Source organism: Prionailurus viverrinus, chromosome B3 (genome assembly GCF_022837055.1).
Source record: "Prionailurus viverrinus isolate Anna chromosome B3, UM_Priviv_1.0, whole genome shotgun sequence".
Classification (NCBI taxonomy): Eukaryota; Metazoa; Chordata; class Mammalia; order Carnivora; family Felidae; genus Prionailurus; species Prionailurus viverrinus.
The window spans coordinates 139,502,352-139,526,559 of record NC_062566.1 but is presented as its reverse complement, the minus strand read 5'-3'; the positions used below and the strand labels follow the sequence as shown (position 1 = coordinate 139,526,559).

Here is a 24,208-nt window from a genome sequence, read left to right as displayed (position 1 = left end):
GGCCCCAGACTCCCGACAGGAGTGGGCTCTCCCCGCTCAGGCTCAGAGGAACTGCCAGGGAGAATCTGGGCTGCACTAGCCTGATCTAACCGACTCTAGCCCAGACAGGGCTGAGGAGAGGGCAGGAGTGGGAACAAACTGGTTCTGAGATTTACATGGAAACACAGGCGACCCTGAATACAAAACAGTTCTGAAAAAGAACAGAACTGGAGGACTCACGCTTCCTGACTTAAAATTTTTTTTTAACACTTATTTTTGAGAGACAGAGAGAGACGGAGTATGAGCAGGGGAGGGGCAGAGAGAGAGGGAGACACAGAATCGGAAGCAGGCTCCAGGCTGTCAGCACCGAGCCCGACGTGGGGCTCGAACTCGCAAACCGTGAGATCATGACCCGAGCCGAAGTCGGACACTTAACTGACCGAGTCCCCCAGGTGCCCCTCACGCTTCCTGCTTTTAAACCTCCCCCAAAAGCTACAGCAATCGAGGCTGCGCTGCAGACATGTAGAGCAGGGGAATGGAAGAGAGCCCAGAAATAAACCCTCACGTTATGGCCCAGTGAGTTTTCACGAGCGTGCCAAGTCCATTCAGTGGGGGAAAGGACAGCCTTTTCAGAAAACAAACGATGCCGGGAAAATCGGACGTCTACTTGAAAAAGAATGAAGTTGGACCCTCACCTGACACCATCTGCAAAAACTAACTCAAAATGGATCAAAGACCAACCAAGATGACAAAACTCTTAGAAGAAAACACAGGAGATCTTTGGATTCGGCGGTGGCTTCTCAGATCTTAGCACCAAAACCACAAGTGGCACAAGACAAATCAGATAAACTGGACTTCGTCCAAATGAGAGATTCCTGTGCTCCCGACGATGCCCTCGCGGAAGCGGACGGACAACAGACAGGCCGGGAGGAAGTACTTGTGAGTGCATCTGGGACAAGGGACCACCGTCCAGATACACAAAGGCTCTGCGGCGACCAAGTCGTGGCCGCCACCCTTCACCGTGCCCTTCGGGTCCCTCTCCGCGCCTTGCACCTCCCACCTCGCTGCTTCCGCCTTGACGTTTTGCAGAGGCCTCCCCCTCCTGTCTTGTGCCACCAGGAAAGCGGGAGCCGCCAGGCCCTACCTTCCCCAGCTTCCTTCTCAAACTCCCCCCGCCCCCACCCCGGTGTGCGAAAGATGACAGCGGGCATCTGGTCTGAAGTACCGCTGGCTTTGACAGTCCTACCGCGTCACGCCGAAGAAAGGAGCAGGGCCGGCGACACAGGGACAAGGTCCGAAATACGGCAAAACTGGTTCACTCACCCAACGAAACACAGTAAGGGACAGTCAGGTCAACCACCACGACACAATGTGAGTGAGGCCCCGGCCGGGAAGCCCAGGGGTGACTGACCTGCCTGCGCTGCCCGCATCCTCGCGCTCTGCCGTCCTCGCCAGTGAGGGTGCGCACGCCGACGGGCTGGGCGAGGGCGGGGCGCGTGCGCAACGGGACAGGGGCCAGCAGAGTTACAGTCTGGCCGACTCTCGACACAAATGCATGATCTTGGCCTTGAGGCAGTGAACTGACTAGAAGCACAACAGCAACTTCAAAGACACAGAAAAATAGCAGCCCTGATTTGGAGCATGAAGGTCAGTCATCAGCACACGGCCCCCACGTCTAACGTGACGCCTCTTCTTGACTTTTTGAACTTAGGACGTTCACATGGTACACGTATGTACAGACACACACACACACACACACACACACACACACACACCCCACCCAAGGTATCACTTTTGGTCGGTCTACCTTTCGAGTTTCGCTACGGGACCACAGCAACGCGTCTTGAGCCTGCCCTCCCTCATGTAATGACAAGGGTGGCGGCCACACCACTGTGACCGTCCTGCCTTTTTACTCCATCGCTCTGCCACTCTCCACCTTACGGTCCAGCAAGTGATCCTACTTGATGTAAACCCCCTTCTCAGATTTCTCTCCCCACATACATGGCCACACCCCAGCCCAACACGTTCTCTGCTGTGCCGCTCAATCTCTCGGCCCCCGACACTGTGTGGGGACCACCGGTGGGCTTACAGGTGTCACTTCTCCCGGGAGGCCCGGCCCTGCCCACAGGGCCTCTTGACTCTCCGTGTGCCTGGCCCAAGCAGGTGCAGACATGCCCCTTCAGTACCGCCAGGCGAGGGCGTGATCTCTAAATATTTGCCCAAGGAATGAAACAAAGCTTTGGGTGGCCGCGAGGCAGAAGGTCAAAACTCAGTTTTATTCTTCTTTCTGGGTTTGGTATCTTCCAAAAAGCTCTCCTTCCCTCTGAAATGAGCTCGTTTAACCAAACATTTCTAGTCTTAACTTTAACCTTATTCGGCACAACAAAGGGCGGGCTTGCCAGACCGCCAATGTTTCCGCCAACGAGAGCACACACATGGGGTAGTTGAAAGCCAAGAATGAGGAAGGAAACGTTTGCGGGGCTTTATGAAAATGAGGAACAGGAGCCCCACAGACTGTTTTTCTCCTCCAACGTAAACATCCCCTCAATTGTATACATCACCAAGAAGTCGCTGTCTTTCCTACTGTTTCCCCTCGGGCAGACGCCTATAGTAAGCTTTCAGCTAAAACCGGCCTCTCCCCATCTAGACCTTCAGGCCGAACTACTGTCGCTAGAACACTAATTTCGCACTCGCTTGTAAGCATTACTCGGGAGGAATGCACACCAGTAGTAAGTCTACGTTTAGCACCGGCCTACTCTTGTCGGCTTTGTTGAAAATGCCACGTCACCCGGAGGTCTCTCGGGAGGGGCGGGGTCCCGAAACCAAAGGGAAACCAGGTGGCGTTTCTCCCACAGGCGTTTCGGGCCATGTGCGCGGGGGGACAAGCAGGCAAGGGGAGGAGGGCGCGATCTGAGGCCCCCCCCCCCCGGTCAGATTTCATTCAGAACCGCACACTTCCGAGGCACAGCCTCACTTTCAGGAGCCAGAGTCTGCACCTCTTTTCTCGAAGACGCCGAAAGCCCAGCTCGCCTGGCCTGCGGCGGCCCCGCACCCCGCGCCACTGCGAGAAACCGAGAGCAGAAAGTACCGCGTAGATGGATCTCGGTGATAAAGGGACCTGCGAGAGCAGCCCCGGTGCACACTCCGAGGGGTGTGAGCCCAGAGCGGTGAGTCAAAAAACCCAGGCGCTCATCCGGTCTGTCACCAGCCCCGACCAGCTCCTCGTGGGACCGCAGGCAAGTCGGGGAGCCTGGCTCGCCCGAGCCACGGCCCGGAAGGTGGGGCCGACACCACCTGATTGCTGCCTCCCAGGAAAGAGGATGGCTAATGAATGCTTGTGAGGACCTTTGAAGATCAGGAAGTCTCCTGGGTGCTAATGACAAACAAGAACAGGTACGCCTTCCCCTCTGGGCGCCTGCTGGCTGCAGAGGGGGTACCGAGCTGCTCCCGGCAGACCGGGCTCCCAAAAAAATTCGGTCTTGCGGCTACGCAAGTCTGAAAAATCTCTGGAACAGTGGGTGACGGTATCGCCGGGACACCAGACGACAGGCGAGAAAGGACACGCAGACCGCGGCCACGTGGCCTGCACCAGCTCCTGGGCGGCCCCGCTGCGCGTCCGCAAGCCCCCGACTGGTGTAAATATTGACGTGGGCGGCGTGTTTCGGTTTCTACGGGCGCCAGGGTTAAGGCTGTGAACTGGCTGAGAAGGCCCTGTTTTCTGCCAGAGAGTGTGTTCCTGAACATGCCTCTTAAGCTTCCCTTTGTCATTGTTATTATTTTTTTAATACTTCAAAAAGAGAACTACAGTGTAGAAAGTTATCTGCGGGGGGGGGGGGGGGAGGGGGGAGGGCCTCCAAGTTTAGCTTATATTTCACGCAAGAGGAGGCTCTCCGCCCTGCTCAAATAGGCAAATGACTGAGCCCGGACACTAGCTGACCATAACAAGACCATAGACTGAACTGGTTTTTAGAAGAGGATATTTGGCTTTAAACAAGCATGCGTGCACGCACACACGCGCTCAAACACACACACACACCCGGCACCAGGTGTTTTTCCAACCTATGCAGGCAGGGCAGTCTTGGTTCGAACACAGGTCATTAGAACTCGTATCAAAATTAAATGCAAAAATTTTCCAGATTAAGATTCTGATACACGTTTGCACTTCACTGATGCACAAAACTCAGAAGTAAAAAGTGCAGGATTCATAGCTATTGATGTTGTATCATCTGAATTAGACACGTCAACCCGAAGGAAGCTTGCCTTACAGAGGTCAGGGTCAACCTGTGAAGGCCTCATCTGGAAAACAAAGTACACGATCCACGAAGGAGTGCTTTGGGGAGGAAGGGGTGTGGGGGTGGGGGTGGGGAAGGAAAGAGGAGGTAAGACATTTCAGTTTGGCTTGAAATACCAATTTCAGTTAACCTTTAAGATTAATACCTTTTCACTATAATATTTGTGACTTAACTGCAAAGAGAAAAAGTTTCTGGATTTATTAGAGTTTGAAAGAACCCTTACTCATTGGGCAGTCACTCAAGTTTCCTACTGCGAAGCATTTCTCTTAGGGACAAAATTAAAGGGGGAACTTGCTCATTCGCATCGTGTGCTTTTGTCCTCAGGGACACCAGATGAACATGAATCTAAGCACCTTCCTTTTAATTCCCTCGAAAACACATAATTTAATCAAAAGCATCCGTATTTACCTACCTACCTACCTACCTACCTACCTACCTACCTACCTACCTACCTACGTAGGTATCTATTTATGCATTTTTAAGTAATCTCTATATTCAACATGGGGCTTGAACTCAGGACCCCGAGATCAAGAGCCCCACGCGCTTCCGACTGAGCCAGCCAGGTGCCCCTCTAGTGCATCTTTAAACTAAGGCATTCGCAGGTTCAGGAAGGTACGGAGACTTAGTCAAGGACCCCAGGACGTGACCGTCAGGCCCTTACCCTGGATCACAGAGCTCGGGGCTCTGGGAGGACTGGGTCTGACTTCCAGAAGAAGTGTATGGGGAGGACGGAGCAGTCAGTGAATTAACAAGACCTCAGTGTTTCCAACATCTAGCGAAACATTTTCAGAGCAGGCACAGAGGGGTCAGCGATGCTCTCTGAATTTTTATTTATTTATTTTGAGAGACACAGAGACAGCACAAGTGGGGTAGGGGCAGAGAAGGAGGGAGGGAGGGAGAGAGGGAGGGGGGGAGAGAGAGGGAGAGAGAGGGAGAGAGAGGGAGAGAGAGGGAGAGAGAGGGAGAGAGAGGGAGAGAGAGGGAGAGAGAGAGAGAGAGAGAGAGAGAGAGAGAATCCCACGCAGGCTCTGTGCTGTCAGCGCAGAGCCCGACTTGGGGCTCGATCCCACCAAATGCGAAATCACAACCCAGGCTGAAACCAAGAGTTGGACGCTTAACTGACTGAGCCAGCCAGGAGCCCCAGCGACGCTTTCGGAAGTAAAATGTGGGCGTTAAGTGTCTGCGAAGGCCCCCAGGCCGCTCCCAGCATGCGGCTGGTGCTCCTTGGGTGCTCCTCCCAGAGGCCCACCTGGTCCAAGAGTTGGAGCCCAATTAGCAGAAAGATGCAGGGGAGCACATCTGGGTTCACACAACATAAGCAAATACAGCATGATACGGGACACAAGATAACGTTACCTCAGGGCATCGGGTCAGTTTAGAGAGTAACCAGACGGTAAAAACCTGTAAAAGGGTTACGTTTCTAAAACTGCTCTCATGTCAGTCTTTTTCTTAAGAGATAAAGAAATGAGGGGCGCCTGGGTGGTGCAGTCGGGTAAGTGTCCGACTTCAGCCAGGTCACGATCTCGCGGTCTGTGGGTTCGAGCCCCGCGTCGGGCTCTGGGCTGATGGCTCGGAGCCTGGAGCCTGTTTCCAATTCTGTGTCTCCCTCTCTCTCTGCCCCTCCCCTGTTCATGCTCTGTCTCTCTCTGTCCCAAAAATAAATAAACGTTGAAAAAAAAAAAAAAGAAAAAAAAAAAGAAATAAAGAAACGAGAGGTGCCTGGATGGCTCAGTCGGGTAAGCGTCCGACTTCAGCTCAGGTCATGATCTCCCGGTTCATGGGTTCGAGCCCCGCATCGGGCTCTGTGCTGACAGCTGGGAGCCTGGAGCCTGCTTCCGATTCTGTGTCTCTCTCTGCCCCTCCCCTGCTCATGCTCTCTTTCTCAAAAATAAACATTTAAAAAAAATTTTTTTAAATACTATATACTTTCTGTGAATAAATAAGTACATATATTATGTGAAAACACACACACGAGCGTGCGCACGTGCACACACACACACACACACACACACACACACACACACATACACAGTCTGGGATGATACACAGTAAACCCAAGCAATTCACTCAGAAATGACAGGAAAGATAAGAGACTGATTCAGGGGGATAAGGCCAGCGAGAATTTCAGATTTGTAAGGAAAAAAAAAAATTAAGTGGCTATATTCACATATGGATTTCTTAAAAAGATTAATAAAAGACAGAAGGAAGGGGACTAAGGCGGAAAGGGAGGTTCTGGGTCCTAGGGTGACCTTACCACCAGCAGTGCAGCGGCTGGGCACAGGTATCACCTGTCACTGTGGCCTGAGAGACCTGGTCACATTATTGGCCGACGGGAATTTGGGATTTTCGTTTATTTTTTGAGGGGGAGGGGAAGAAAAAATAATACAGAGGCGTGGTAAAAATAGGGTCAGGGTCACGTCCAGCCCAAGCTAGAGAGGCTCCCTAGGACAGTGGCCTCCAATTTTTGTGGTCAGGACTCATGGACACTCTAAAGGTCTGCAAGGCCCCGGAGAGCTTGCATTGCATGGGTTACACCTACTGATACCCAGCAGGTAAGAGAAGGTTTCACATATTCATTCATTCGTTTAAAACAATTAAAGGTTCATTTTTGTGTGAACTTAAATATTATGAAAATAACTTTACCACCGCCTACCCCGCTCAAAATCAGCCAAAATGTAACTGTTTTACATTTCCACAGATCTCTTTAATGTCTGACTTAGCAAAGGATAGGAAGATTCACGTTTCTGCTTCTGTACTCAATTTGTTCGATATGTTGTTTTGGTTGAAGTACATGAAAAAAAAAAAAAAAGGCCAAGCCTCACACAGGCATGTTTATTTCAAGAAAGGAGGCAATTCAATGGCTTTTTCAAAAATGTTTCAAAACATTCTTCTTTGATTCTACACTAACTTTCAACAAGAGGTAGTTTCTTAAAAATTAGTTGCAATACAGATCGAAACTGTGCTGATAAACATTTTACATCAAAACCCCGCGGTATTTCCTGCACTTTGACGGTCCCTTCTGCCCACACGTGCTGGCAGCATCTTTCTCGCTCGCTTGGAACGTGCCGGTGTGCGGGGCTCCGAAGACCTTCCACAGACGCGTCCACGAAGCTCTGCTAGTTAACAGCACCAGGCTCTTCAGCACCGGGAGTTGTCAAGCTCACACTGCCAGATGCAAGTTTCCCAAAATTCAAATTTTTGCCCGCAACTCTGATTTTTATCATGAACAAAGAGCGTCACTGTTGTTTCCCTTGAATCGACGGGCTCGCTTCGTCACTTTTCAAGGCAGTTTGTCTGCCTTCTGTTCCTTCGAGTAAAAACGCTGATCCTGAAAAAAGTGGCTAGTTCAGCTTGCAACTCACACAACCGTTCAGTGTTTGAGGCGAGCCTGCCAGAGGGCTTTCTGAGAGCTCCACACTCCAATGCCCAAAACATTAAGAGGCGGGGGGCAAGGTTGAAAGGTAGTAAAACTGACCATGTCAGGCTTCCTCAAGGACATTTCTAGGTCAGGCTGGCGTGCACGTGCCGGAACGCACACCGTGGCCTGCTGCGTGGAAGGGGCGGTCTTACCCACCACTGCCGCTGCACCATTAGGGTAGACCGCCACACCATGATGGAGACACACGGGTCCTTGGTGCTCTTGGGAAGACTGTTCTGGCCTTGCAGATCCCTCGAAAGCATCACTGGGACTCCAGGAGCCCCCGGACCACGTCTGTGAACGCCAGCTGCCCTGCGCAGGGACGACACCTTCACGGTTTCAGAGTTCAGAAAACGTGGTCCCCAATGCTAACCCTGGATCAGGTGGGTCTACTACTTAAAGGTGAATAGACCAACTCCTAGCTGTGTATGTACCCAAATCGTCTGCAAATGCAAACACACAAGCACACACACACCCTCCCCACCTCGTTGTCCCTGATGCCCACCGAGGATAAGGGACCCGCAGTGAGGAAGGATTGGGCTTATTCCCTACAGTGAAACATTACTGTTCTTACAACTTCGTGAGTCAAAATGCTGAAATCAGAACACACTGCTCGTGAACGACACAAGCAGCAGACAAAAATCCTAAAGGAGCACGGAAGTTCACATGCATCTGAGACAAGGGAGCGTCCACAGAACCCTCTGGGCCGGTGTTAAACGGTTCAAGCTCTATGGCAAACACCTCAGCATCAACACTTAAAGCAAAAAGATCTAAGGAGATCGTGGAGATCCCACTGAGTTCCCATGCTGTCGCAATGAAAAACTCCCAGCACAAACAGGAACGCAGTGGAATTTAACGTAATGGGATTTGACAACAAGGCAATTTCTGGAGTGTCACAAGCCGCACCTGCACTGGAACACAACTGCAGGGGAACGAGAAGCCGGGTCACCCTACTTGGGACCGATCACAGATAACGTATCTCTAACTCTGAAAAGAGCATTCTTCCTGAACATAATTGGGAAGACCTTCCAAAGCCTTAAGAACAGCGAGGAGAGAGGGGAGGGGAGGAAGCAAACTCTGATCTCCCGTTTCACCGAGCAGTCTGGACCCAAGAGAGCTGCAGGGCTGAGCACAGGGACCAGAGAGCCACCGAGATGGTGCCTGTGATCGTCTCACTAGGCACTTTATGACACGCGGTCTGTATAAGCAGGACACAGTACACACTCCAGGATTACCCATGACGCTAGCTACTTTCTTCGGGGCGGTGAAACGGCCTGCAAACTGCAAGAGGAGAAAGGGCTTGGTAAGTGGGGGAGGGAGACAGACAGATGTGCTTCCAGATGAACCGACAGAGGTTACCGTGGAAGCAAAGAAAAAAACCAAGCCGTGGTTAAGAGGCTGGGCTCCGAAGCGCCCTGTGGGCAAGGCGGACCACGTGGGGGGCCTTCCGATGCGCAGGCACCGCGTTCAGCACCTACGCGCACTGGCTCCTTCTACCCTCGTGAAACGCAGGCTGGCGGGGCATCTTGCTCCCGTTTCCGGGCCCGGGGTGAGTCAGCTTGCCCGAGACGGCTCTGCCCAGCCAGCGCTGGGGTGGGGGTGGGACGCAGGGATCCCCCACCCTGGAGCACCGAGCTCCCCACCTCTCTCACTCAGAGGAACCTTGGTTTCATCTCAGAGTGTGCCTTAAAGGCTGTTACGACACTTTAAGAGACCAATAAAGATGCCCATAAACGTCAAAAAAGGGTGTAAACCCCAAAAACACCATTTGGGAAGGCGGCGTTACCGTCTGTGCCCGCTGGCACCGGGCGCTGGCCGCAGCGCCTCAATGCTGCCCTGCCCGGGACGGCCCGGCCCTCGCCTGATGACTTCGCCAGAGACACCGGTCCGCCCGCAGCGGCACAAAGGGGAACGGCCGACCTGAACGTAAAAGACCGAAGCTCGCCATTTTGGAAACAGTTTCTGAATAATTACATTTCCTTGGTGCATTTTTTTCTAAAGCAGGACATCTTTTTTTTTTTTTTTTTTTAATGTTTATTTATTCTCGAGAGACGGAGAGACAGAGTGCCGGGGAGGGGCAGAGAGAGAGAGGGAGGGAGACACAGAACCCGAAGCCGGCTCCAGGCTCCGAGCTGTCTGCACAGAGCCCGACGCGGGGCTTGAACCCACGGACCGTGGGATCATGACCTGAGCCCCCTAGGCGCCCCACGCCCCCTGTTTTGGAGTTCTCCATATCTCCATATCCTTAGGGGTGCTATTCCCATCTGATGGGGAAGAGATTCAGTCTGAAGCCGGGCCCAGCAGAGTGGCTCCCTGTGTCCACCCTTTTAGGCAGTTACCTCGTACGGCTTCTCATGAGCCTGACAGGTACTATCTGACCGATGGAGCACCAAATACGTATCATCTGAACGGTCCTTCAGAGAGACAACTTTTTATTTCCAATCCACCTACACTGGCTGAGTGCTCACACTCTAGGGATGACGCCGGACGTCATGAGAAATACCCGATTGACCATGACCTTCCTCAGGGTGCTGAGGTTTCGCGGAGGAGGTAAGAAAACGAAGCCCCCGATCAACAGCTGGCAGACGAGGTGGTGAAATGGGACGGCAGGTCAGGGGACGAACGCACAAATATATCACACTACAGAAAACAGGGACAATCAGAAGGTACACGTGATGTGCAAGCTTTACATTCGTCTCTTGACACCCTGACGTGGGGTGACTTGAGCTCAGACTCTGGCTCCTTCATTCTCCGTGGCCTGGGGCGAGAGGGTCCCCTCTTCTAGAACGCACGATGCTGGGCGGATTCTGTGAGGATGTGGCCCTGACCCCACACGCTCCATAAACACTGCCGCTCCTGGGACAGCCACCGGCGACAGCTTGGGGACTGTGCAGCTGGTGCCAGGGACAGGGGCCTTGGACTCGGCCTTACCGGCTGGTGACCTTGGGGAGGGGAGACACCAGCCCGTGTCCGGCTCACCTCCCAGGCGGGAACCGGTCAGTCGGGTGTTCACGAAAGTGCCGGGGAGGTGCTGCACGGTCAGAAGACGGCCACTGGGCAGCCAGATCTGAAGTCAGGCGAGAAGGACGAGGTACCCAGACCACTCTGCCCGAGAGGAGTCTGTCCCTTTCCGAGGTTTAAAAACACGCACACTCTTCCTGACTGTCCACCTCCTGTCTTTATGTTTCGTTGTTTTCTCACCGTCGACATATTTTAGGGAAAAGCCTTCTGGGAGTTTAGCTTCTGCTGCAAGGCAGGAGTCATGACCAGAAAGCTCTTGCCACACCCGAGTTCAAGGGAAGACTCATTAACAAAAGGTGTGCAGCCTTGATGCAAATCCCCCTCCCTCCCCCACCACCCCAAGAGAGCTATCTCTGTGCGTACCTTCCACACGGTCTCACAAATACGAAACAACCCCACACTCAGGTCACTGCAGGCAAGCTCTAAAAAGCCACTTCAGAGAGAACGACAGGCACAGGGCACACGATGTCTGTGAAGCAAAAACCCCGAGCTGGCCAGATACACCATCCAGAGACAGGTGCACGGTCTGATCTTTTGAGGGGTCTTTCATTTTTGGTCACCACCGAAGCGTTTTCCTGCCTCACCGTGGGGAATGTGGATACTGCCGGGTATCGTCACATGACACAGGAGTGCTGGACGCCTGGCCAGCCACCTGCATCGGCCGCGGGTGTCTCTGGCCGTGCTAAGTCACCGGACAGAGCGGGGCAGGAAAGGAGACTTCCATGCTGCCCCTGCACATTCTACTCGTGAGAATACAAACTTTTCCGCAGGCAGACCTCAACTTGCCAGGAACAATGGGTTTACGTGAAGGAATAATTTGCTCCTGAGCTCCCCACAGGCCGCGGCTACTTCTCAGTCCTTCAAAGACGGACTCTCTGGCCACGAACATCTTCTCGGTTTGGCTATTCCTGCCTCGAACCTGGCTCTGGGAGTGACACATATTTTACCACACTAACAGGCCATTGAGACGCTCAAGGGATGGTCTGCAGCAGGGGTTGGCAAACTAGGTTCCGTGGGCCAGACGTGGCTCGCCACCGTTTTTGCGAATAAAGCTTTACTGGAGCACAGGCACGCCTATTCACTTACTTACTGCCTGTGGCTGCTTTCGCAGCCAGAAATATTTACAGGCACGCCTCGTTTTACTGCGCCTCACAGATCCTGTGTTTTTTACAAATTGAGGGTTTGTGGCAACCCCGTGTTAGGCAGGTCTCTGGGTGCCATTTCAGCACGCGGCTGACTCTGTCGCTGGGGATATGTGCAGTCCGTCAAACTTCTTATCACTATAATTGTTCTGGTGGTTGTGCTCAGTGATTATCATCTGCAGAAACCTCAGGTGATGGTCAGAGCTTTTCAGAAATAAAGGTTTTTTTTTTTTTTTTTTTTTTTTGGTTTGGTAGCTCCATCCTTAATTTTGCCATTTTCCAGTATTCGTATTACTGTTCTTTTGGAAGGAAAGAAAATGAGCCTTTGGAGGAAATGTGCCCAAAGACACTCTAGGGCTATAGATTCCCCATTCCAAGCAAAGATCCCAAAAAGGATTTGGACTTGGGGTGGATCCCTGGATGCAGTGTTTTGTGTAAGCACCAAACTATTTTCAAACGAACACACGAGCACGCACTGTTGTTTTTTCTGACAGTAACAGAACATAAAAGCAACGTAACTTTATTTTTTTTAAATGTTTATTTTTGAGACAGAGAGAGACAGAGCATGAACGGGGGAGGGTCAGAGAGAGGGAGACACAGAATCTGAAACAGGCTCCAGGCTCCGGGCTGTCAGCCCAGAGCCGGACGCGGGGCTCAAACTCACGGACCGCGAGATCATGACCTGAGCCGAAGTCGGACGCTTAACCGACTGAGCCACCCAGGCGCCCCGAAAGCAACGTAACTTTTACGTGCACTGGAAAACCAAACAATTCATCTGACTTGACAGAACGCCACAAGAGCTTTACGGCAGCAGCGGTCTGGGAGGGAACCGCAGTGACGCTGAGGTGCACCTGTGCTGTCCGGCCCTTCGCTGAGAAAGTGCTGATCCCAGGCTACAGCTGAGCTTTCAATACGCTGGACACAAGAGTCTATTTAAATCTGAGGGAACGATAATGAAATGACATTAAAAATCCAGTTTCTGAGTTGCACGAGCCACATCCGGAGTGCCCCACGGCCAACACATGGCAGGGGCCACGGCAGCGGCCACCATGGAGGGCACCGCTTGCGGGCAGTCCTCTTGGACGGCGCTGGAAGCACAGGATTTAAGTCATCGAGCTAAATTTACAGCCATCAAGTTCAGGTGACGCTCTCTCCTTCTACAGACAGACAAGTTTATATAAGTTCCAGTAACATGTTCCTCGCCCACTTGAACTTTTTAGGGTATGCGAATTCACCGTATTAATTGCAAACTCCAGGTTACTTAACAGAAGGTAACCATCACACCCACTGGGACTACTAATCAGTTTGGGATCCTGTTGATTTATTTGTTTACTTGACTGCCCCACCCCGCAGGGGACTGTAAACTCGGAAAGCTGGAACAGTGCTGGCTTCAGGTTCTGAGTTAGGGACCTGCTTGGCATGTGGTGGTGGGGAACTGATAAATATTCGTAAGATAAATGAAGAAATGAACCCTGGGCACAAAGCTGCCATATACAAGAGGCCACAGGGACAGATGAATGTCGATAAGGCACTGGGAAAAAGCACACGCGTAATCCTGTGGCAAAAGGTTCGCAAACTGCCAAGATTTGTATTTAAAGAAATTTTTTTTAACGTTTATTTTTTAATTTTGAGAGAGAGACAGAGCGTCAGAGGGGGAGGAGCAGAGAGAGAGGGAGACACAGAACCCGACGCAGGCTCCAGGCTCTGAGCTGTGAGCACAGAGCCCGAAGCGGGGCTTGAACCCACAAACTGTGAGATCATGACCTGAGCCAAAGTCGGACGCTTCACCGACTGAGCCACCCAGGCGCCCCCAAAATTTCTATTTTAAAATAAGCTTGTTTTTTAAAAAACGATGACAAACAAAACAAAACAGCTGCCTGCATTTGGATTCTGGCCCGACCACATGTGGGTCTTGTGACCTTGGAAGGTCATTTTCCCTTCTGTGTGGAAGACCCCTCTTCCCTAAATGGGAATGGGGGGGAGGGGGAGAGGGGCACCCAGAGAGGGGAAGCAGCCCTCGGCACCACCCCCTCCTGGTGGCTACCTCTCCCCAGCATCCTCCTGCCAGCCCCTGGCCCAGCATCCGTCCTGCACCAGGGCCCCTGCGTGGGTCTCCCACAAAACTGGTGGCTCTGGGGTGGGGCCGTGCGTTTCTGTCTCGTTTCCTGACCCTCAGCACGGGTTACACACAAGAGACCGGCTGATCGGATGTTTAAGGGGTGGAGAATCTGAAAACCAGCAGAAGTAAAACCAATCTTGCTAAGCAGCACACGAACATGCTTGCCCTAAAAACTAGGAGTCAACAAAGTGTTCTTCAAGTTTGGAAATTAGAAATCATTCCACTGTTTGAATTAAAAGTTAGTTTTAGGTCCCTAAAGGTTATCCCTTCTTAAAAACTCAGGTCTCTTAATACACTTCACTACCTTTTCCTCCCACAATCAGAAAATAACCAACCAGCTATTTGACCAACAGCAAAAAATCCAACCTGACTATAATAAAGTCTAGGAATAATAATAATAATAATAATAATAATAATAATAATAAAAAGAAATCAGTGTGGTATAATACGTAAAATCAAATGATTCCACTTCAGAGTTACCTCAGTACAGAAAATGACTAGGATATTAAGTATTAAGTATCTAATAAAATCAGGAAAAGCTCACAAACCAAAAAAAATCTGTTATTTGTATCTTAAAACTATAAAAAACGTCTTTTAGATGCAATAAAATTATCTTACTGCTAATGAGTCAGTATTTAAAGGACTAACTAACTTAAATCTAAACACAACTACATTTTGTTTTTACCCGTTTGGTTCCTGTATTAAAGTGTCTAAATGCTGTCTGTGGTCAACACTGGCTCTTTTCTGGGCACACGCTGTAAAACAATGAACGTGTAGCCCAACCTACAGGTTGGGCGCTGTGAGTATGAATTTTCACCGGCTTTATTAAAGAGGGTTTGGAGAGAAAAGCAACACCCATTTTATTCCAACCGATTGAGTGTTCGTGCGGTTTATCTGCCCTGGATACACCCTAGGATCTGAAAAATCTTGTCCGGCATTTTAGTCATACGGACTATTAGTCACCTAGAAATATTGCCCCCACCCTTTCTTGACATGGGTCCCTGGAGGAGACTGTGACAGTTACAACTGTTTTGTTAGGGCGTAGCTGTGACAATATACATTTTAATTTAAAGTGTTCTGGTAAAGCTTAACATCCATTTTCTGTTCTCTCAATTATGAACAAAAAAACTTATATATAACAAATGTTTTAAAATGCCAACTAAGAGTAAGTATACTGCTACCCTGATGCTTCTATTTTAATGAAATTATTATTAATTACCATGGTAATGGTGTTTTTTCAGCCAAATTCGGCCCCCCAGTTTTGTGTAAACCACAAGCAGCACACTGTAATTATTAAAAGTGAGATCTCAGTACACACGGAAAACTTGTTGCCATTTTAAATCTTAAAGCCAAATGTCAACACAGAGCCTGTTGAAATGCAAAATATTTCCTACTGTCCCACGGACCCGCTAACATCTCAGGAATTATGACCCCACAATAGATCTCGGCATCTCAAAGCACGACCGAGCGGGTTTCTCGCTGAGGCTTGCACTGCACCGCAAGAACGAACACAGCCCTTTCAAAGGAAGTTCTTTCTGCGATCGCTGCTGCCTATTTGCAGCTCGTGTTGATTTTAGCCGAGCCCCCCCCCCCGCACCCCCCTCCCCCCCCGCCGAACCCCGAGAACCCCTCGCAGCGCCCGGCAACACCGAGGCAGCGGCAACTCCGCGGCCGGGCAAGTTGGCCCCGCGCTGCCGCCCGCCTCTCCTTCCCACCTCCACCCAATACCTTCCCCGGGCAGTGACTTCACATCCTTTGACATCAGCACGGCTCGGGGAGGGGGAGGGGAGGGCCAGCAGACGGCAGAAAAACCAGCTTCGAACTCTGCGTGCCAGGCCTCGGTCGAGACTCGGATTCCGGGAGTAGTTGGTCCGACGCCGAACGGAGCCGCGGTGACACAGCCGAGCCCCCCTACCCCCACCCCGCCCCCCCGCGGGGTCGGCGGCCGGACGCGGCGGCTCGGCCGGCGGGGACTTCCTGCTCCTCTGATCCGAGGCACAATAGCCATTTATTAACTAGCCCCGGAAGGTTCCGATTCGGCGAGACACACAATAACTTACCCCGAATGTGGAGCAGGGCCACGGGCTGGAAGGGCCCGTTGGAGTTCGCCGCGTCCACCACCATCCTGCTGCCCGCTTTATTACATGTCCACATCTAGACTCCAGCGGGAGAGGCAGTGTACTCCTTAAGGCAAGAAAGCAGCCTCCATTTTAGTTTAAAAAAAAAGACAAACTGAAGCTCTGCAGCTGGAGGGAACTGGCCGCCCCGTGATGTCAGCGGGCTCGGCGCGCGCTGATTGGCCGGAAGCTGCAACTTAAAATGACACTAAAAAAACTGCAATTGGAGAGAGCGCCCTGCTCGGCTGTCAGTGTGTGCGGACCCGGCGCGGCTCCGGGCTCCCGCGGCCTCGCTCCGCGCGGACCTTCGGCCCCCGGGGCCGGGCTCCGAGGCCGCCAGCCCCACCGGCCCGGGGGCCGACGTTCTGCGAGCGGGGAGGGCGAGCGGGCGGGCGGGGCGGGGCGGGGGAGGGGGGCGCGGGAGCCCCGGTGCCCGCCGCCCCCGGGGGTCAGAGGTGCGCGGCCGCCTCTGCTCCCGGCTCCCGGCGCTCCGGTGCTCCCGGCTCCGGCCCACGGTTCCCGCGCCGGCACCCGGCTCCGTGATGTTCCAGCCAGGGGCTGGGCCAACATTATGCAACCCCCCCCCCCCCCCCCCCCCCCCCCCCGTCGCCAGTGTGGGCTGGCGCTCAGCCTGTCCTACCAAGTTCCGAGCCGAGCTGATCCCCGAACGCCCGCTTCTCTCCAGATCGAGCTCTCTTACTGGGAAAATTCAGTGAAAAAAATCGTATGGACAAGGAAAGCCTCCTTAAATTGAACAGCTAGGAAGTGCTACAAATTAAGGGGGTTAAAAAGAGAAAAGAGAAAGCCAGAAAATGAAATGCACTCTCCATTTATGTATGCTGAAGAGGTCAACACAGTAGGTACTTTTAAGTTTTTATTTAATTTTTTAAAGTTAATTTATTATTTTGAGAGAGAGAGAGCATGCAGGAGGATAAGTGGGAGAGAGAGAGAGAGAGAGAGAGAGAGAGAGAGAGAGACACTCCTGAGCAGCCTCCACACGTGGGTCTTGAACTCACAAACCTGGAAATCATGACCTAAGCCAAAGTGGGATGCTCAACCGACTGAGCCACCCAGGCACCCCTTATATTTTTAGAGATTTAAGTTTAAAAATTTTAAACTAAAAAGGATATTTCACTTTTTTTTATGGGACTAATTTCAGAGGCTATTATTTAGATCTTAGTTTCTTGGCTTCAAAAAGAGTTAATGTAAAAAGCTGTTCCAAGGAGCAAGACATCGTCTCTGGAGTATGAGGCGATTGAAGACATGACTCCCTAACAACAAGAAATATTACTACCAGCTCCAAGTAAAAACAAACTATAAGAGAAACATCTGGCAGGGGTGCCTCGGTGGCTCAACCAAGAGTGTCCGGCTCTTGATTTCAACTCAGGTCATGATCTCACGGTTCGTCAATTTGACCCGTGTCGGGTTCTGCGCTGGTGGCACGGAGCCTGCTTGGGGTTCTCTCTCTCTCTCTCTCTCTCTCTCTCTCTCTCTCTGCCTCCCTCCCCTGCTCATACTCTCTCTCTCTCAAAATAAATAAAAATAAACTTAAAAAAAAATCTCTGGCAGGTACGACTGAAAAAAAACCTCCTCACTTCTTCACACACAACCAAGTCTGTCCAAACCACACCCATGTCCTCTCGCACAACTCCCTCCGCCCACCTGCCCAACTTGTGAACAAGAACGCAAAAATCCTTCGGTTCCTAAACATAATTCACAATAGTAAGAAACCCCCGAGACACAGGTGGGGTTAGCAGTTACATCTGTGGGCTGGCCCTCGATCCATTTCAACGAGTGAGTGAACAGCTACCATCCTCCAGGAGTGTTTAGTAAGGCCCCCTCACCAGCAAGAATGCAGTCTTTACAATGTGCGTCGATACCGATCACAAAACTAAGTGAGTAAAGGCAAATCAGATCCCACCCCTGCCTCCCTCTTCCCCGGAGCTGAAGGATGCTGCTAGCCTCCAGAGCTGGCCATGCGATTATTTGTAACAAGCGACGGGTCCAGGCCTCCACCCCCTGTGCAGACAGCCGCACACCCGCCTGGTTCCTCTGCTGCTGAACAGCAGACACGCTTTAGCAAAAGCTGCCTGTGCTTTGAGTCAGGTTAATGTGGAATTTAAATTCTGACTGCAGACCCTCTGGGTTGTCAGATCACCGGAGGGATGGCTCTCCCAGGATCACCACCACCTTCTCACCCAGGGAGCGATGCCGGATGAACTCAGACATGTGTGCAATTAGGAACGAGGTGTGCTTGGTAAAGGGGTCCAGAAGCAGATGCTTCCTGCGGATCTGCACTTTAAAACCAGACAGGGGCGCCTGGGGGGCTCGGTCAGTTAAGCGTCCGAATCAATCTTGGCTCAGGTCGTGATCTCATGGTTCGTGGGTCTGAGCCCTGCGTGGGGTTCTGCGCTGACGGCACGGAATCTGCTTGGGATTCTCTCTCCCTGCCCCTCCCCTGCACACGCACAGACCCTCAAAATAAATTTAAAAAATTAAAAAAAGAGAGCTAAATAATCTCTTTAATATGAGACGAGAAGGGGAAATGTGCCCGTCCCAAGACTGTGCTGATGAGCCTAAAGTGAAGAAATAAGGGGGAAAGACTCCTAGAATCTTTACATAAAGTATACAGATGAGACGTCAATGAAAAAGGGAAGACATTTCCTTGATGTAGTTTTCCTAATGATCTCAGATCAAAGCATCTCCGCTCTATTAGTGATTTCCCCCCATGCTCTTTTGAAGCCTGGTACACATGAAGTAATTCCTTAAAGAACGCCAGGACTGTGATCTGGAAATCACCAAGGAAACACACCCTAAATACAAACAAGCAAACATATAAGTAATACGGGGAGAGGAAAAAACACCTGAGTAAGTATCCAGAGGGCATGTCCTGGGCCGGAAGCCTAAATACTATACACATGCTGGTGTTAATTTTTCCCCAGGCTGATTTATAGGTTTAAAGCAATTCCAGTCAGCATTTGGTTGGGTCTCTATTTTTCTGACACATTTTTTTCTTGACAAAGCGATTCTACAGTTGAAACATAAAAAGAGGATGAGATTACTTCTGAGGACGGCTAGTCCTTTACCCACTGTAAAGCTTGGGAATTAATGCTGGTGTGATGGGGGCCTAAGAGGTCAGCGAGGCGGAGGCAACAGCCCCCAAGGCAGTGAGCACAGACACCCCAGTGTATCCTGTGACAAAGATGAATCTCGAGTCAGCGGGAAGGGGAAGATTAGCTGCATGACGGGTTGGCTATGTGGGGATCAGTCCGTTTAAGTCTTCCCATAAATAAAATAAAATCTGAGGTCAGTTCAATAAGAAACAAACCCAAATCCTTCCCTCTCCGCAACCCCCACAGCTTTCAGAAAGGAAGTGAATATGAAAAGAAAGGACATTTAGGGGCACCTGGGTGGCTCAGTTGGTTGAGCATCTGACTCTTGATTTCAGCTTAGGTCATGATCCCAGGGTCGTGGGATCGAGTCCCATGTCAGGCTCCATGCTGAATGTGGAGCCTGCTTAAGATTCTCTCTCTGCCCCTCCCCCGCACACACCCACTCTCTTGCTCAAAATAAAGAAAATACATTTTTAAAAGGACATTTAAAAACAATGGGCAAACCCTGAATGGATACTGTTCACATTAAAAAATTTACAAATTTCTGTATGTTCCCCTCAAAAAACCAGAGGAAATATAAATGCCATAAACACGGGGAGTTAATAATCAACTACAGTTAATTATAAAAAAAACAACAACAAAAAACCAGGGCCTCGATGCTGTAAAGAACCACAACTGATCAATAATTGTATGAAAAAGTATTTCCTTGCCTATTAAATCAGGAATCATTTAAAAAAAATGATAACTACTCAATACTGGTAGAGGCATGTTGTGACCCTGCCAACAAATCTATAAACTGTTTTGATCCTTTTGGAAAATAACCTGGCAATATGGATCAAGAGTCTTCAGGTAATTTTGCCCCTGGGAATCTATTCTAGAGATGTGTCTGTTCCAGACATGTCGTAGCGGGGTGCGCATCACATGTTAAAATTTAAAAAAAACCGCTAAAACGCACATGATGTGAAATTTACCGTCTTAACCATTTTCACTCCCGGCGTTCAGCTCGTGTGGTTTTAAGCACATTTACACCGTTTTGCAGCCGTCGCCACCGTCCATCCACAGAGCTTCATCCTGCAAAACTGGTACTGTCTGCAGTAAACGCTAACTCCCACCCCCACCCCCGGCACCCCCCCGTCCTAGTCTCTGTGACTCTGACGACCCCAGGCACCTCCTCCAAGCGGGATCATGCACGTGTGTCCTTCTGTGACGGGCGTACTTCGCTCTGTAACGTCCTCGAGGTCCATCCACGTGGCGGCGGGCGTCGGCGCCTCCCCCCTTTGTACGGCCGGATGATATTCCGCCGCGTGACCGGACCGCGTGTCGTCCCGACCATCCACGGGTGGACACGCTGGGCTGCCTCTGCCTCCGGGCTAGTGTGAATAAAGCCGCTGTAACGCGGGTGTGCAAGGATCTATCTTAAGTCCCTGCTTTCAGTTCCTGGGGGTGCACACCCAGAAGTGGGATTGCTGGAACTTACGGTGTTTCTGCGTTTAACTTTCTGAGGAACCTCCATGCTTTTTCTCACAGCAGCGGCACCAAGCCTGTTACACTCCCACCAAAAGTGCACGAGGGCTCCAGTTTCTCCACATCCTCACCAGCACTTGTTACTTTCTGTTGTTTTTTTTGTTCCTTTGACAGCAGCCACACTAAGAGATGTGGAGTAGTATCTCACTGTGATTCTGATTAGCATTTTCCTAACGATTAGTGATGCTGATCATGTTTTCACGTGTTTACTGACCATTTGTGTATCTTTTTCGGAGATCTGTCTATTCGAGTCCTTTTTCCGTTTTTAAATCAGGTTTTCTTGTTGTTGAGTTGGAGGAATTCTTTGGAAATTCTGGATATTAATCTGTTATCAGATGAACGATTTCCAATTTTTTTCCCATCCTGTGGGTTGCCTTTTCACTTTGTTGGCTGTTTTTTGAGGCACAGAAATTTTATTTTTTGCTTCATCAAACAATTTTAATCAAGTTAATGGTAAGCTGTAAAAGTGCAATTGCATGAAAAGCCCATATTCTACATGTTTAAATTATTTTCCATGGTCTTTACTTGTCAGGTGTTGAACGTGGGACCCACTCTCGAATCTTCTTTCTAGTGGCAGAATAAGGTACATTGTCTGGAGCGCCGCTCATATTGAACTTATGGTTTGTCCAAATGAATTTACGAGCAGTAGGTGGTTCTGTTGTTGGAGGATCATCGGTCACAGAGCGAGGCCAACAAGGCCATTCAGGAGACACCCGTCCACATCCCGAAATGTGTTCTGGCCGTTCATTTCAGTAGTATACGTAACCCACTGGTAACGGCCAAAAAACGGATTGTTGTCCTCACAGTATTTGTTTCCATATTTGTCTCCCCCCACTAATGTACCAACCCTCACATCGTTTGCCCTGAAGAAAATTCTAGATAGCCGTGGAGGCTGCCGTGGCCGCTGACCTGCTGCAGCCTGTGTTTCAGGACCCACGAGAACTCCATCGTGTCCTTTGGGCCCAGCCTCCCGGGTGCGACGCTCAAAATGCACTTGGCAGCGTGGAACCGACCACAAAAGATTCCCCACTAAATTTTGATGTAGTCCAACTTAACTTTTATTTTTGTTGCCTGTGCTTCTGGCGTCATTTAGAAGAAATCAGTAGCAAGTTCGAGGGCATGAAGCTTTTCCTCTATGTTTTCCTCTAATGGTTTATAGTCTTAGCTCTTCTATTTAGGTCTCTGATCCACTTTGAGTTACCTTTTGTGCATGGTGTGAGGTAAGGGTCTAACTTCATTCTTTGCATTTGGAGATCCAGTTTATCAGGGCCATTTGTTGGAAAGACTGTCCTTTCCCCACTCAATAGGGAAACCATCCAACCATCTATGGGAGGGTTGGTTTCCAGGCTCTCTAGTCTCCTCGATATTGGTGAATATACCTGTCTTTATGCTGGCACCACACTGTTCTGGTTACTTTGCAGAAAGTTTTGAAATCAGGAAATTTAAGACCTCCAAGTGTGTTCTTCTTTCTCAACACTGCTTTGGCCATTGGGGGGGTCCCTGCAGATTCCATGCAAATTTTAGAATGGATTTTTTCTGGAGAAAAATACGATTAGGATTTTGATAAGGATTGCACTGAATCTGTAGGTCTCCTTGGTCAGTACTGACGTCCTAACGATGCTGCCTTCCAACCTATGAACACAGGGGTCTTTCCATCTACTTGTGTTGTCATCAGTGCCTTTTGGCAACGTTTTGTTGTTTTCAGTGTACTAGTTTTTTATCTCCTTGGTTAATTCCTAATAACTTTTTTTGAGAGCGTCACATTTTTGTGATTCTAAAATACTAGAAACTACCTTAATGTCAAAGGGATTTTACCACACAATGAAACATTAGACATCCATCAAAAATAGTTATAAATATGTAAAATGAAAATAATTGAATAGAGGAGTGTATAACTTTTCAGAAATATTATGATCATAAAATGAAACACTCCCAGAATATGAACCAACACTGTTGAGTGTTACGACAGTGGGTGGCTTTTCTTTCTCAAGTGTCTGTATCTCTCTCAGCATTGATAAAATAAGCACATACTACTATGATAAGAGTTAAACATGATGGTTTTTAAAAAGACGCATAGGTTAAGTTAGCGCAGGGGGAACCCTTAATGAATGCCGCTCGCTGGCTTGTAGGCTAAGAACAGAGAATGGGCTGTGATGAGCACCCAGGAAATACGATCCCGAAGGTTTCTTCCTCGTGCTATGTAAAGGAGCTCCTGTACGTAAAACACACAAACAAAAATTGGCCTAAATCAGGCAAGACAAACTGAACCGACAAACTAGAGGCTGTGGACTCCCTCCTGGTCTCAAAGAATGAGTCACGGACTAGTTAATTTTACCACCATCTCTGCCACTTCTGCACCGAATCTATACGCTCACTACAACTACCAGGGTTCAACCTGTCTCTGGAGCACCGTCTTCGCTGCGGAGACCAGCCCAGGAGAGGCTCCGAATGCAGCCACGCCCCTGGCACCTCGACCAAGTTGTCGCCACCCTGACTACCCCAGGATGGTTCTCATCTCACCCGGAAAAAGGGGTGTACGTGATCCTCTACCTCCTCGGGTGTCAGGAGGTGCCAATGTCACAGACGGAGTAGACTACATGCTGGGCTCAGGAGGGACTGGCTCCAGCCATTCTGCCTGAAAGCCGTGCACACCGCAGCACTCCAAGATCATGGCCTTTACCAACAATGCTTCGGAAAGATCCCCGGGCTGCAGGGCCGATAGGGGATCTCTGCGACACTGCCCACCCCCGCTCCAGAAGCCTTCCTACCCCCTCCCTGGGCCACAGGCTCCCTCCCCCCGCCAGCCCCTGGACGGTGCCTGGCAAACGGCAGGTGCATCAGCGAACACCCCAAATGACGGACGACTCAAGCAGTGACACCAATTCTGTTCTGATCCTATAAACCCCTTTCCTGCTCTTTGAACCTCTTCCCTGTAGTACATAACTAGGAGGGGCATGCCAGCTAGTCGCCCGATGGTAACACTTCCCATCCCCCGGGTGCACAATCCGGGTCTCCCGCTGCCCCCTCCTGCAGCACCTGTGAGCGGTCGACCTGCCCTCCATGCCCCCCACGACGGCCTCCCTACTGGTCTCTAACTCTCCCTCGACCACCCAGCCCCGCCCTCCCTGCTGCTACAGCCCCGGGGAGGGGGGGTGGGGAAGGCGGGGGGCGGGGGAGGGAAGGGCCTGAGCTAATGCCCACGGAGGAAGGGCACCTTTCTGGGTGCACACAGCCCTCCTGCGTGCGCCCTCCCATCAGAGATGCCAGTGCAAACATCTTTGTGCGGTACAGAAATGAAGGTTAAAAAAAACAACAACAACCCGAATTACTCTTTTTATTCTCTGGTCCCTCTGTCGCTTTGTTTTGGTCTTTATTGAAAAACAAACTGCCTGTAAACACATCCCACTGATTTTATTTCTGCTTTAGCAATTCTGAATAAAACTTTCCAGTTTTCATTTCTAAATTTAGCTTAAGGTTTTATTT

The 24,208-nt window shown here is 50.5% G+C and overlaps 1 protein-coding gene and 1 pseudogene across 4 annotated transcripts in view; both read right to left on the bottom strand.

Annotated features, from left to right (window-relative positions):
* Window positions 1-24,208, bottom strand: part of PPP2R5C (protein phosphatase 2 regulatory subunit B'gamma) — a 129,064-nt gene that overhangs the window by 81,362 nt on the left and 23,494 nt on the right. The window contains exon 1 of one of the 4 annotated variants that reach the window (XM_047863692.1): window positions 16,032-16,272. The exons of 2 other annotated variants lie outside the window; for them this stretch is intronic. In XM_047863692.1, coding sequence (XP_047719648.1) covers window positions 16,032-16,125 — 94 coding nt within the window. In that variant the 5' untranslated portion in view covers window positions 16,126-16,272. Of the gene's footprint in view, window positions 1-16,031; window positions 16,273-24,208 lie in introns of those variants that run through there. One more of the 4 variants, XM_047863691.1, reaches the window with a different exon arrangement.
* On the bottom strand, window positions 21,160-23,446 carry LOC125168561 (NADH dehydrogenase [ubiquinone] 1 alpha subcomplex subunit 12-like; annotated as a pseudogene).